The sequence below is a fragment of the Neolamprologus multifasciatus genome, chromosome 15, assembly GCF_963576455.1.
Source record: "Neolamprologus multifasciatus chromosome 15, fNeoMul1.2, whole genome shotgun sequence".
Lineage (NCBI taxonomy): Eukaryota > Metazoa > Chordata > Actinopteri > Cichliformes > Cichlidae > Neolamprologus > Neolamprologus multifasciatus.
The window spans coordinates 19353258-19367926 of record NC_140453.1 but is presented as its reverse complement, the minus strand read 5'-3'; the positions used below and the strand labels follow the sequence as shown (position 1 = coordinate 19367926).

The window sequence follows — 14669 nt, the reverse complement described above, 5'->3', positions numbered from 1 at the left end:
TGTCCGGCCACCGTAGGTAAAAGAGGGAAGGGCAAAATGCTGCCACGGAAATGCCACTTGTTAAATACGCCCATGTGAAGTTTTCAAGTGTTGTTACCAGCTAACAGTGTGATAAGAAGAGACAATACCGTGAAAAATAAACGTGCACGTATTAAGTTCGCTGGATGTATCGCTCGTGTGTTTGTAAAGTGTGACATGGCTTCCGAAGCTGTTTATTCGGTAGGTATGCAGGTCTCAGCCAGCGGGCTAAGCTAGCTCAGCTCTCCGCCCTCGCTCGGTGACCACTATTTGACATTTGACATTTCATTCAAACTGTTTCGTGCTGAATTGTGCACGTCTGCAGCGACGCAGGCTTTAAACATGCGCTAATTTTGTGGTTAACGTGGGAAAATACATTTAACTACAAGAATGCGTGGCGTGATTTCTTAGCGGAAGCTGGTGATTTAATTTAACGTTGCTGTTTTGTGTTTGGATGTAGTTGGTTATGTTGTTGGGAAAGTGTGTGTGTGTGTGTCTAGATCGGATCACTTTAATTTAGGTAACGAACTGATTTCCTACATCGTGCCAGTTTCTTTGCTCATATCCCTGAAGTTTAAGCCTTCAAGCTTTCAGACAGGAGACAAAATGTATGACCTTATGTTTTGTTCCCGAGGAGATTTAAGCGAAAACTACTTAACTTTGGAGTTGCACTAACCCTGTCAAAAGGGTTAGTGCAAGCCCAATGTCAAACTTCTATGAGGCAACAGTTGCGACAGTATTTCCTAATCCTGCTCCTCATGGTACCAGTATCTGCTGGTTTCCTATTCAGTTTCACTGTGGTGGTGGGGGGAATGATAAGCTACTCTCTCGTGATTTGTGTGTATTGCCCCTTTAATCACAAGTGAACTTAATGCGTTGGTTTAACATAAAAAAACGTTAAAGTGCTCTAATAAAGCTTACTGTATTCGAGCACTTGTTTTTATAGCAGATATTACCTTATGCACGTTGTTACTTTCAACCATTGGCTGCTTTCAACATACTGAACCGGATGTGAGCGTTAATGAAGCGTGTGGTGCTCTTAGTAAAGCTCTTTAGTAAAAAAAGTTTAATGCCATATTTTTTTGCATATTCAAAAATCATAGAACTAAAATAACTATGGCATGTGTTTGTTCAAGCTTTAAGTCTGTGCCAGTAACTTAGAGCCCTGATGTGTTCATGCACATCAAAGTAAAATTGGCCTATTTTGAGAATGAAAATTACAATTCCAGAAATCACCACACACACACACACACACACACACACAATACTGGTAAGCGAGCAGCGTTGACGCTATAAGTATATACATATTTCTGTGTGCTGAGGTTCTGCGTTTTTGTCGGTGACTTCGGCTACTTTGGAGGGCCATGTATGACACGCTGTCATAGTTGTCATAACCAAAAAAGTGCAGGTTTGTGTGATAATTTTGAATTTTGGCGTCCATTTCAGCTTCACCCCTAGAGGGCAGTATTGCACTTTTTATTTCACAGTAGATATTTCTAAGTGCTGCTCATTGCTAACTTACAGAGAACATGGATATGAAATTAGATGTGAGGTATTGTTTGAGCTTAAACTTTAAAATAAGATTTCCAGCAGAAAAATTGACACTCCTTCAGTGGTCTCAAGAAATCTTTTGTGCTTAACAAAAATTTTGAATGTGGGCTTATGTGAATGTCACTTGTTTGTGTCAAAAATGCTGCAGCACAGGACAACAATTTTTTTTACAATAAATGCTGATGTCGTGCATTGCATGCCACATCTGTTTGTACATTGCAAACATATCAACTGTCAATTTTTCACCTCTATAGGATTTTTCTGTGGTTGTCTTCACTGTCACTCAAGTTATACAAGGGAGAACTGTGAGTAAAGCATGTTTCTAATAGTGCGTTTTGTCCCTTTCTCAATAGCATAGAGATCCTATGCTAAAGAAGAGAGATGACTTTGAGGATATTCTGGAGGAGAGGAGGAACTCCAGTGACTTAAGATACGCTCTCAAATGTTACACTCCTGTTCTTTACAAAGGATTGACTCCATGCAAAGTCAGTGAGCTGAAGCAAATGGTGCTGCAGTCTGATCAGCTGGGTTATGTCATCACTCAGGTAAATTGGCTTTCTGGTTATACCTGGTGGATGTATTTTTCTCTTCAGTTCAGAAAATTACATTTCACAGTGAAAAATGTCTCCTGCACTTTCCATTCTTTAACACATTTATTTCAAGGGTTTCTGCAACAAGAAAATGCATGCAAGCGAGCTAAAGTAACAAGTTTTACACAGCGTTAGAGTTGAGCACAGACAGGTATGAAGGTCAGCACAGTTAACCACATAATAAAAGTGCTTCAGGAGACACCGACACCACAAACGCAGCTAAGAGACCCAGTTTAGTAACTCAAATTACCTTTGGTTGAGTGCAGAAAACACATTTAACCTAATTGCAACTACAGCCACCTGTGTCTGCAGTATTCTTTTAATCAAGGCAACCCTGACTTTAACTTTAAGCTTAAATCATGAAGATTGATCTGCTTTTTGAGCCAATCTCCAGTGGCTATCAGAGGAAATGTAGTTTGTGCCATGCACTTTTTAAAATTAACACCATTACTAGCATTCAAGGACAGCGTGGTGTTTTATGACACAGTAACAGGAAATGGTTTCTAATTTATTTTGAAATATTACCTTATTTCATACAGTGAAAACTTCAAAGTCTGGAGCTACTACAAATAAACAAAGTCCAAAGTTTTCTCTCGAGTTGATAGACGACGAAAATTGACAGAGAGGGACAAAAATCATCCTGCATTCTTATTGTCAGAAATGAATCACATTTACATTTTTTTTTAAAAGCATAATTTGTTTTAACATGTCTTTGTTTGTAATTGATTTATTTTGAATTTGAGGTTTCTAAAGAGAAGGGCATGACCACAGATGAAGTCACTGGGGAGGCGGCAGCCATCTTGGAGGAGATGGCTCAACGCTTGCAGCTCAGCACGGTTCGCTTCTTCGCCTTCACTCTCTCCAAAGTCTTTAAAACCTTGTTCAGGAGCATCTGTGTCAACGAAGAGGGCCTCCAGAGAGTGAGTGCAGGATCATAGCTCAGACAGTTACTCAAACTCGCACAGATTCACTTAACTTGTGCTTTCATTGTCGTTAGCTCCAGCAGGCCATTCATAACCACCCAGTAGTACTCCTGCCCAGTCACCGCAGCTACATGGACTTCTTGTTGATGTCGTACATCCTGTACACCTACGACCTGGCTCTACCTGTTATTGCTGCTGGCATGGGTAAGCAAAGGAATGAACAAGTGTGTGGGGTTGGCAAATTATTAACTACACATGTATCAGCTCGTCAGAGCTTGCTGTGTCACAGAGGTCTTAATTCTGCTTGACCGTATGTTTTAAAGATGGGTTTATAATACACCACCAGTATTTGCACATGAACTTTGCATTTCTCTGCAGACTTCATGGGGATGAAGGTCGTTGGGGAGATGCTGCGGATGTCTGGAGCTTTCTTTATTCGGAGGTCTTTTGGTGGAGATAAGTTGTACTGGGCTGTCTTCTCTGAGTATGTCAAGATTATGCTTAAGGTGAGGAGGCGGCTTCATTAGGGTTTGTGATTTGGAATGAGTCACATTTTTTTGTTTCTGTATTTCTATACCATTTATGTTCCTCTTTATCTCCTAACCTTAGAACGGATATGCACCAGTCGAATTTTTCCTAGAGGGCACCAGAAGCCGAACGGCCAAGTCTTTGACTCCAAAGTTGGGTAAGACTCAGGTTTGAGCACAGATGATTTCTCCCAGGTTATTAGTAAAAAATGTAGATCTGAAGCTGTTTCTTTAAACATGTAAAAGTGATATGGTTGCAGATGATTTTCTAGGCATGTGTCACCAGAACTTTATTCAGCAGTAAATGTACTTTTGGCACTTATCCTTGTCTGTGTGTCCTCCTCCAGGTCTGTTAAATATAGTGATGGACCCATTTCTTAAAGGAGAAGTGTTTGACATTAGCTTGGTCCCCGTGAGTATCAGCTATGAGAGGACTCTGGAGGAGGCGCTTTATGCCAGGGAGCTGCTGGGTGTACCAAAACCCAAGGAGTCTACTTCAGTGAGTAACATGAGACCTGTTTACTGTGAACATAATATCGTTAATTCATAATCATAGCAAAGCTGTTGAAATCAAAAGCTGTAGTTGGCAGTCTCGAGTGCAGAAAGTTATTTATTCTGGTATTTTGGAAGTGTAAAGCAGCTAGTCTGATTACTTGAGATCAAAGACATCTTTTTTTGTTTTTGACTGACTTGTATTTCAAAGAACAGTCTGAATGCATATTTCACTTGCAGACTTGCCAACACATACTGTATGATAATAAAACGCAGAGCTGGTATCGGAAAATGGGTCACGGAGACTTGAGCGTGTTGAGTAAGTGTAAGTGGGTCTTTCTTTGTCTTTAAAGACTTATTGTAAATCACTCGGTGCTCTTCTTCTTCTCGTCTCCTTTGTAGGGCCTGTTTAAAGCTAGAAAGATCCTCAGTGAAGACTACGGCAGTATCCACGTATACTTTGGCCAACCTGTGTCTGTAAGAAGTTTAGCTGAAAGCAGAGTTAACCGCAGCCAGTTCAACCTGATACCAAGGTACTGTTTTAATTTAAATTCCATTTGTAGTCTGAAATAGCTCAAATAGCTCTATTTTCCACTGATTTTAACTTTTAGTATTTTGTGAAAATGGCTCAAATCCAAGCCATAACTTGGCCCTGTGTCATTTGCTTGTCTTTTTCCTTATACTTCAATTTTTTTTTAAATATTTTGGACATTTTATTATCTTCTGTACTTGAATAGTTATAAAAACAGTATTTCTATCCATCAATATCCATGCTAGAAGTTTATAATGTTTAGAATTTGGCCTCTTTCTTCTCACTTTAATGAGTGTCCTGTGGACAGTGCTCACATTTTCAAACCATCTCTCTCTTAGTTAGCCGTACACATTTTGTATTTATTTAACTAAAGAAGTAGTTTTATGTTTAGGCTCGTTACAGATGCAAAATATAGTACTGACTAACTTTGAGCTTTTTAATTCCAGACATATCCCCATGAGACCCAGTGAGGAAATCCTCAGCTTTGTGAATGACTCCGCCTACAGGCTGGTGCGAGCCCAGGAGGAGAACATGGTCCTGAAGCCTTGGGTCCTTCTGGCCTTCGTCCTGCTGCAGAAACAGGCGACAGAGGATAAGCCAGGGACAGCACTCGATGAGCTCACTGAACAAGCAGTGTGGCTCAGGGACCTCTCTTGGCACTACGGAGCCTTCCTCCACTGGCCGGGTACCGTACGAGCCCAGTTATCTGTTTTAGCAATAATGAAAACTCTATGTACTAAAGTGAGAGGACTAACGAGAGGCCAAATCGAACAATCTTGATATAAAGTTCATAAATCCTTTCATGGCTGTGTGCACATTGACACATATACATGCAGTCCTCAGGCTGATGTTGGTAAGATAAGTAAAAGTTAAACATGGATAAACGGAGATTAAGAACCGATTAACATTAAGAAATACTGGAAAATGATGTGAAAACATTTGTACTAGTTTTATTTCCTTTTAGGTGAAGTGCAGTCAAGAGACTTGCACTAATTCAGACCGTTTTTAGGAACCTTGTAAAAACAAAACAAGATGGAGAGATGCAACCTTAAACATAAACCAACAGGGGTAGAGCAATGCATAGGGATGATGTGATATTGATATGCAGCTCAACAACGTGGGATTTCCATCCCATCTTTTTTCCCCTCATCTATGATTCTCTCATTTTTTTCAGACCACATACCTCCCTCAGAGGTTGTTTCCTCCAGTCTTTCCCTTCATCGAGGTCTGGTGAGGATCTCTGAGGGAAGAGTCCAGCTAGCATTGGAACAAGGTTTGTTTTATCCCGTGTGTTTTTATTTCTCAATGTCAATTGTTTGTTTTTTTTTGTTTGTTTGTTTGTTTGTTTTTAATCGTCCTAATATTAGCCCAATCATAAAAACATGAGCTAAAGACTACATTTAAATAATCTAGCTGTTACTCAGAGTCCAGTACAAATAATCTGCAAATGCAAACAAAACAGACTGCCTCTGTCTGGCTGTGGAAAATAGATTAACTCTGTTTAGAAAGTATTTTAGACAGAGGTGAGAAAGACAGAGGCCAGTCAACCACAGGAAAGGACAGCTAGATTTTTTTTTTTTCTAATCTGACTCCACTTAAAACACAGACAATTAACAACTGTTTACAAAAAAGGAAAACATAAGTAAATGAATGTTAATTATCTCTTGAAGTAGGAGGTCAACAGGTGCCCAGAGAGACTCGCAGTGCCATTACTCCAGAAGAGGAGCTCCTAAACCAGGCAGTCGTCATACTTTCCTGCGTCTCCTACAGGAATCAGGCACTAAACGTCTTCATCCGACCGGCCCTGCTGGCCTCAGCCATCCACACTGCTGCCTCCAACCGGAAACGTAAGACTGCTACCACTGTGCTGCTCTCAGCCTGCTCAGTCATTATGAGTGCAGGTAGAAATACAGGAAAAACAAGTAGTACTACTGTTAAGTTAGGACACCACAAATTAAATCTACTTTGTGTAACAGGAAATGGGAGCTAACTGATGACTGGTTTATCTCCAGAAAATTCCTTTTCTGTTTTTCCAAGTAATTTTGTGCCAACTGAGCACAAGGTAAAAAAAAAAACAAAAAACAAAAAACTTATCTGATGTGAAGTCTACATTAGATTCTGTGGAAGTTCTTAATCTGTCAAAAGTTTTTATATGGTATGATAATTTAATCTTTTTTTAATTGTGAATCCATATTGCAAAGTCAAACTAACAATGAAAAAATAATAATATAAACTCAGCTGGCAGCTAAGTGTCTTTAAAAAGTCAGTTAAACTCAGCCTGTTTATGCTGGCACATTTGCAATGATGGAGATGTAACGGTGAAGCTGGACAAGTTCAAATACTGGGGTCAAAAGCAGTGGATGGTGCAGAAGAGACTACAGACATGGAGGAGTGGGTGGAGATGACTGTCAGGCGTGATTTGTGATGGGAGGATAGCAACAAGAATGAAATATTAGTGAGACCTACTGTGATGAAACAAAGAGACAGGAGCCCAAGTTGAAGGTGGCAGGGGTAATATGTTGATGTTTTCACTGGGAGTGACCAGAATGGACAGGATTAGGGAGGAGTGCGTCAGAGAGACAGTTCAGGTTGAGCTGTTTGCACACAAAGGCTAAGATGGGGGAGGGAAGTACATGATATGCTGTGGTGACCTCTTTATGTGTCTGTTTTCCAGAGGAGATCTACAACGGCTTCAGCTTCCTGAGAAACATGTTTTCTAATGAGTTCATTCTCTGTCCTGGAGCTACTGTACAGGTGAGACACATCTTCTCTGTGCTGGTGTACGCCAGATTAATTATGAATGAATTATTGTATGGTCATTGTGACATATTTCTCTCACCTCCTGTTGTCTGGCAGGACTTTGAGGAGGCCTGTTACCTGCTGGTGAAGACCGGAGCTCTGCAAATAAACCAGCAGGAGGTTCTGATCACCGAGAGAGGGCACAGGACTTTGGCCTTCCTCACCAGTGTTCTCGATCCATTCTTACAAGGATACCAGGTGAGGGAGATGCACACACAGTGACACAATGTAGTTTTGAACACGAGTTGGCTGGATCGTCTTTTGCATGTAACAGGTTGGAAGAGTCAGTCCTGTATTATGATGTCAAGTGCATGGAAATAGATCAAAGAAAAGCAGTTTGGTTCAAATGATTAAAAAACATGACTTATCCCATTTGAAAGGAGAGATTTTTTTTTTTTTTTTAAATTTAGAATTTTCTCGTATATAAATAACAACGTACGGTATGATAAGAGGGACACCTCAATCTCAACCATATAAATTTAAATTGTGTAATACACTGAGATATTTATAATTAGATCTGTTTGTATCTTAGAGCTATTTTGTTATATTTTGAAACTTTAGATATGTGCAGATGTCCTCTAGAGGGTGCTGTTGGCTCATCAGTCCTAAGAGTTTCTTGTTTGCGTTTGTGGTGGCAGGTGGTGTGTCGGTTCCTGTGTGAAGAAGGCGATCTGACAGAAAAACAGTTTATTCCTGCTGTCCGGAAGTTCATCATCAAACATCTTCTCACAGGTTCTCTCCCAAAATGTTTCTTATTTCTACTTGTGATTTTTTTTTTTTCTCAAACATTCAGTACTCTATGCCAATGATTACATGTTAGGTTCTCATGTGTATTTCCAGGTAGATTAAGGTATATTGAAGTGTTGTCATCGGACCTCCAGAAGAATGCTCTGGCAGCTTTGATAAGACTTGGAGCTGTGCAGAAAATCAAAGGGTATGTTGGTTTTACTCACCTGCGTGTCCCATGTCGGTTTGATCGGCTGTCTGGCTCTCCCACCCTTACACCTATGCTATTTTTTTTTTGTTGTGGGAAATATTGAGTTCATTTGTATAATGTGATCAAAAGTCAATTAAAACACAGCAAGAAAACAAAAACATTTATGGTCAGAATAAAGTGGAAACCACAAAGCTATTTATTTATTTATTTATTTAATTTTTTTTCTTATTCAAATCAGGCAGCAAAGTATCTCATTTACAGTGACATAGTTTTTTTTTTTCTGTTTTTTTTCCCCTTCCCTTCCTTCCTCTCCCCCTCCTTTTTACATAAAATATAATTACCATTATATAAACAATCATATATCTATGTCTATACATACACATTTATATACCTAGATAAGTATACACAAAGGAGGGGGAGAGGAAAAAAACAAAACAACCCCCCCCCCCCCCCCCCCCCAAAAAAAAAAAAAAAAAAAAAGCAATACACCTGCCCAGACCAATGTGTATAATCTTGGAGCAGATATGGGAGGAGGCCATCCATCCCAGTTTTACTTATTAAAGTAATCTATAAAGGGTTGCCAAATTAGGTAAAACTGTTTAACATTATCTCTCAATGAAAATTTAATTTTCTCCAACTGTAAATGATACATTGTGTCTCTTAACAAAGCAGAATGAGTTGGGGGGGGGCTTTATTTTTCCAATTTAGAAGTATAAGGCGTCTTGCAAGCAATGTTATAAAACTCAGAGCACGAATTTGTTTATTATTTAAGTGTTTAACTGTAGCTACATCAAATAGTGCCATTACTGGGTCTGGGGGGAGCTGTTTTTTAAAAATATCAGACAAAGTTTTAAATATTTTAGACCAGTAAGTAGCGATATTAGGACATGTCCAAAACATATGTGACAATGAGTTAGAATTCTGGCCACATCGATCACATCTTGAGTCAGCCCCTGGAAACATCCTTGAAACCTTCAATTTAGACAGATGGAGCCTATGCAGGACCTTAAATTGTAGTAGTCCATGCCTGCAGCAGACAGAAGTGGAGTGAACCAGTTCTTGTGCCTTAGTCCATTGATCTTCAGTGATGTTAGTAGCCAGTTCTTCACTCCAAGCATTTCTCAAGTGGTCCAATATAGTTGTACTGTCTATTTGCAAAAGTTGGTTGTAGATCCTAGAAATAGCTCCTTTCTTTAGCGGGTTCATTAGGAACAGATCATCTGAAACTAGCTTTTGTGGTTCATTGGGAAAGGATGGAAACGTTTCTTTAATAAAATGACGTATTTGTAAATACTTGAAAAAATCTCTGTTTTCTATGGAAAATTTTTGCTGAAGTTGTTGAAACGAAGGAAAAAGATTATCAATAAACAGATCCTTGATTGTGTGTATCCCTTTGGAAGTCCATTGCTGGAATGTTGATTCTGAGAGCAATGTGTATGCTTGATTATGAATTAATGGTGTAAAGATTGAACATTGACCCCAATGAAAATGCTTTCTAGTTTGAGACCAAATTTTTAGTGAGTCAGACACTACCAGATTTTTACATTTATGCTTACCCAGATCTGAGTTTGAATGAACCAAAGATTTAAGAGTATTAGAGAAAAAAGTCATACTTTCCATCCGTTCCCAATCAGGTCTATGTTCCCCGCCCCAGAATGACATACAACGTATATTACAGGCCCAATAATAAAACTGAAAACAAGGCAACCCCATTCCTCCTGTAATCTTGGTTCTTTGGAGAAATATCTTTTTTATTCTGGGTGTCTTCTTGTTTTAGATAGACCAGTTAATTTCTCAGTTTATTTTCTTAAAAAAAGTTTTTGTGATCAATATTGGGATACATTGAAACAAAAATAAAAATTTGGGTAAAGTGCTCATCCTAATGATATTTATTCGGCCAGCAAGCGAGATGGGCAGTTTAGACAGTCTTTCCAAGTTCTGTTCAGTTTGATGGTATAAATTAATAAAATTATGTTTGAAAAGGCCAGAGAATTCACGGGTTACAGTTATTCCAAGATATTTGAAAGTATTTGAGATTGTAAAAGGAAACGAGATCAATGTAGCGCTATCTAATTTTTCTAAAGAACTAATAGGAAACAATATGCTTTTTGTTAAGTTGATTTTGTATCCAGAAATTTTCCCAAATTCAGTTAGAACTGTCATAATTTTTTGGCAAGAATTTATTTATTTTTTTTCCAGGTTTAGTTTTACTCTTTTTGGCTACGTTCATACTGCAGGCGAAAGCGCATCAAAGCGCACTTTCGTATGTGGTACTGAATCCGATACATATCCGATGTTTTAGAAAGTGACTGCTGTTTGAATGGTCATGTCGCATTAAATCCATCTTTTGCGTCACTGACACAAGACAGACGCCAATTATCAGCGCCCGAGAAGACATTGCGAACGCTTCCTGGCCATCCAGTGTAGATGTCAGTGAAACTGTTGAGAAGACAATGTGATTTTATTTGTAGGCTACTGTATAATCTGCAGATTCTGACAGAAATCTGCAACTATCCTTTGAAGCACCGCTCTTCTCTAAAACAGCAATAAGGATAATTATTACGTTATTTACATTATTATGTAAATAACTTAAAGCAAAAATTGGGAAACGTAAAGCCCGAAGTCTTTATATTAAGGGCCATTAGTCAAACAACACTGTTTGCTCTGGGTCTAAACAGAGTGCGTTGTGTGTGACATCTTCTTTTGCGCATGCGGGCCGCTTTGAGCATTCACACTAGAGCGCGTTTGCTGTCGCATTTTATTTGTAGTGTGAACAAGCAGACAAAAAATTCGGATTTGATCAAAATATCGGAATTGAGCATTAAGACCTGCAGTGTGAACGTAGCCTTAATTTCATCCAAAAATATATTACCTCTCTTATCTCTGTTATCTAGTCTGGCAGATGGTTTGGATTTTATTTGCTTTAGTGTTGATATCATTCCTGTAATTTCTACTTCCAGCTCACAATGCCTCTGCAACACTGATTTTTAAGAAATGTGGGAGGCATCCCTTTAATATTGGACTATCCAGTGAACGCTATAAAGTGCCACTAGAACTACATTTTGATTGTCTTTAAAGTAACAACTATTGCTTCAATGTTTTTCCTTCAGAGGCGAGGAACAGGGGACTTTAAAACTCAACAAGGTGATGTTAAACTCCTTGGAAGACACTCTTGGTAAGAAATAAGCTGTAAGTTCGTGTCTAAATAACCAGACTGCATATTTGTTGGGTTTGCTTTAAAATGCACATATTTTCTGTCCCTAAAGGAGGAAAACTCCCCACTCAGAAATCTGTTGTAGCTCACCTCTAATTCAGCGACCCCTATTAGCCGAAGGGCACTGCGGACGGTCAGGGCAATGCGCCGATGTCCCTCTGCTCCACATGGTTTGTTACGAGTTGTCCTGGCCTACTTACTGCGTTCTGTGAGAGATGGAACATAAGAGTTGCCATCTGGAGACAGCTCAACCCTGCGTTTAGAGTTTTTCTTTAATTTCTTCTCTCCTTGCTTTTTTTCCAAAATGCTTCTTTTCCTTCTCAGATTCTCTTTCTTTTTATGAATCTACATAAAACCACATGATGAGTGAAGCCTTTGAAGGTTCACTGCTGAGCTTCTTTGGCTCATTCTGAATAACGGATCTTTTGCTTATGAGCGGCCTTGTGAAAGCTTCTGAATGTGCCATCTTCACTCAGCGTAGAGGCCATTCTCTGTTAATGCATTTGAAATGTGTTTCTAACTCTGAATGTGGGTTTTGTTTTCCTCACTTTGCTTTTTCATTCAAGCTTTATGTTTGTTAGCTGTTAGTCACTCTTATCCTTTTGAGCACTTTAACTAATGTATTCATGCGGTGTGGTGTGGGCCTCTATCCCAGTTGTATGTTGTGGTGCTGGTTTCTTTGTTTTCTTGAATTTGGTGATTATGTATTTGAACTTTGGGTAAATATTTTAGTACCACATACTACCCGTCTACCCACCTGTCCTCAGGCCTTTTTGCCAACTCTCCAAACTACTTGGACAAGAAGTACATATGTCTTTGTTTACACAGTGGAGACACTGCTACAAGTCCAATGCCAGGGTCATCAAGTTGCCAAACTCCATATACAATTGAAGTTATACTCAAGCACTACCAGCTGTACCAAAGCCACAGGTTTGTGGGAAATAAATTCTTGAGTCTCGACTAGTTACTGAAGTTGCATCATAGTATCACTGAGTTTTAGTTATAGTATCTAAAAGGAGAATAATGTTCAGCCTTTATTTATATTTAAAGAAGTGATACACATGGGGTTTGTTCCTTACAAGGGAAGTAAGAAAATTCATAGAAGGAATTTTCAGAATATTTTCAGTGGTTTATTCAAGACTCAGGATTACACACAATTAGCATGGTAACATTTTTCAGTGAGTGTTTTTTATTTAGTTTTTCTAATTCAAGTTTTCGAGGTAAAACTAGATCATTTATTTTGTTGACTTCTGTCTGTGCACTCCTGTTACCTTAGAAATCCCATCAATTCAACAGCAGCAGATTTGAGTTCTTGCTGGAAAATGCGTTGGAGGCAAAGAAAAATGGTACAGATTGAGTTAAACTAAGAGCAAAGCCAAACCAAATTTTATGGAAATTGCCATCTATGTTACATTTGAGCTGCAATTTAACAAATGAAGCACAGCTTTCAGTGATCCTGTTTTTGTGCCTAATGTCAAAGATTCCTGCAAAATTTAATGGAAAACAAAAAGTAGTACCCTATTTAGGTTTGAGTATAAGTAAAAAAAAAGGCAGTAAAGAACTTGACAAATGTCAAAAAATATAGATTGGTGCTGTAGTAGAATAACTGTGGGCCTAAAAGTAAATGTGGGGGTGGGATTGTGTAACATTGACAGCCAAAGTAACAAAGCTTTGATATGCAAACGGCTTTCTATGATGCATAGAAAAGTTGTACGTAAAGGAAGACTTAAATGAGGACTCTCAAAAATGCACTGTAATAGCAGAAGTAGTGGGCTACTTACACATTACACCTACCTATACCAAAAAGCTCCTGGTGCACATGATTGTGCTGCTGTTAATGCCAGAGGAGGTTTGGATCTCAGTCAGCAGAGTGATGGTGACTATTACTGTGCCTCAGCATTTGGAGAACCCACATTGCTGTATTAGGGTATGTGGTGTGACATAAAACCACTTACAGCTGATTGTGGAATATGTAGGAGGAAAGAAATTTCACAAACACACTTGTTATATCTGTGGCATCCCATTAAAGTACCACACTCATTCTTTTTCAAATGCTTGTATGGGCAGACTGAATAACTGGATGGTTGATTTTAAATACCTGTGGCAAAACGCCTTACTTCAAAGATTAAGACGTGTGGCCCAATACTTTTGTCCATATAGTGTCTGTCAGATTTCTGTGGTTTGGCAAAAAAGAAAAATCGCAACATCTTCAAACTTTTCTGCACTAAAGTGTTTATTCAGCTTTATTTGTTTATCCGTTGGTCAGATGTTGAGCTTGTAAAACTTAAAGTGAACTTCAACCTAAAGAGAAGTTTCATTTCATTACGCCGACAAAAGTTCAAGTTTATGTGTTCTGTGTTTGAATTGTTTTACTTTCTCATCTCAATAACAGCTGTCACATAATGTCTAAAGATCAGATTTCTTTCTGTGCATTTACATTTTATAGCCACATTATTAGATACATTTATGAGATCCAATTCATTTGAATATATCAGCTTTATGAAACTGGTCCTTTAAAAAAAAAAAAAAAAAAAAAAAAAAAAAAATTTAAGCTTTTCTTAATGTTTCTTAATGTTTGTGTTGTATAGTTGTTTGCTGGGCTGCATTACTTTTAGGTATTCCTAAAAATTTGGACCATAACATTCACTTAAACAGTATTGAATTCCATTAGACTGTACCTAATAATGTGGTAGGTCAGTGTACAAGGGCCTTTTAGTACTAAATGTACAGGCTGGTTAAATGGAAAAAGTATGTTAATAAAACCTTTTGAAATACAGTTCTCTTCTCTGAAATTGTCTCTTCTGTCGATAAACTGGGTTGCGGGATGAAGAATATCCAATTGATTAACATTCACTCCGTCATCATCCTCCAACATCCAGTGTTTGGTGTGATAGTCGGTTCTCTTGTGGCTCAGATATTGAGAGAAACTCTTTGATCATACCTGATTAAAAGATCAAGTGAGCATATGTTATCATTGCTGATGTACTTCCATAAACTTTAATCTCAAAATGTTCGGCTTCTTTCTTTCGGTCTACAACTATCCCTGTGCAAATCTCAGGATGCATGACTTTGGCTACCAGTTCACA

General features: G+C 38.5%; 1 protein-coding gene across 2 annotated transcripts; it reads left to right on the top strand.

The window, feature by feature from the left end:
• Positions 1-48: 48 nt before the first annotated feature.
• On the top strand, positions 49-14214 carry gnpat (glyceronephosphate O-acyltransferase). 2 transcript variants are annotated; one of them, XM_085132487.1, is made up of 17 exons: positions 49-219; positions 1923-2114; positions 2903-3079; positions 3157-3286; positions 3461-3588; positions 3692-3767; positions 3957-4108; positions 4504-4634; positions 5080-5318; positions 5808-5906; positions 6307-6480; positions 7308-7387; positions 7490-7630; positions 8071-8164; positions 8273-8366; positions 11480-11544; positions 11636-14214. In XM_085132487.1, the coding sequence occupies exons 1-17, from the start codon at positions 196-198 to the stop codon at positions 11677-11679; spliced, it is 2040 nt and encodes a 679-aa protein (XP_084988613.1). In that variant the 5' UTR covers positions 49-195; the 3' UTR covers positions 11680-14214. The 2 variants fall into 2 exon arrangements, with proteins under 2 accessions (XP_084988613.1, XP_084988612.1); XM_085132486.1 differs by having other exon boundaries at positions 50-219; positions 6304-6480.
• The last annotated feature ends 455 nt before the right edge of the window (positions 14215-14669 follow it).

What these genes read in the sequence shown, in the direction of transcription:
- gnpat (XM_085132486.1), top strand. Translation starts at nt 196, where the DNA reads ATGGCTTCCGAAGCTGTTTATTCG. An exon ending in AGCCTTCCTCCACTGGCCGG is followed by an intron (nt 5,319 to 5,807) that starts GTACCGTACGAG and finishes CATTTTTTTCAG; the next exon opens with ACCACATACCTCCCTCAGAG. An exon ending in CATCAAACATCTTCTCACAG is followed by an intron (nt 8,165 to 8,272) that starts GTTCTCTCCCAA and finishes GTGTATTTCCAG; the next exon opens with GTAGATTAAGGTATATTGAA.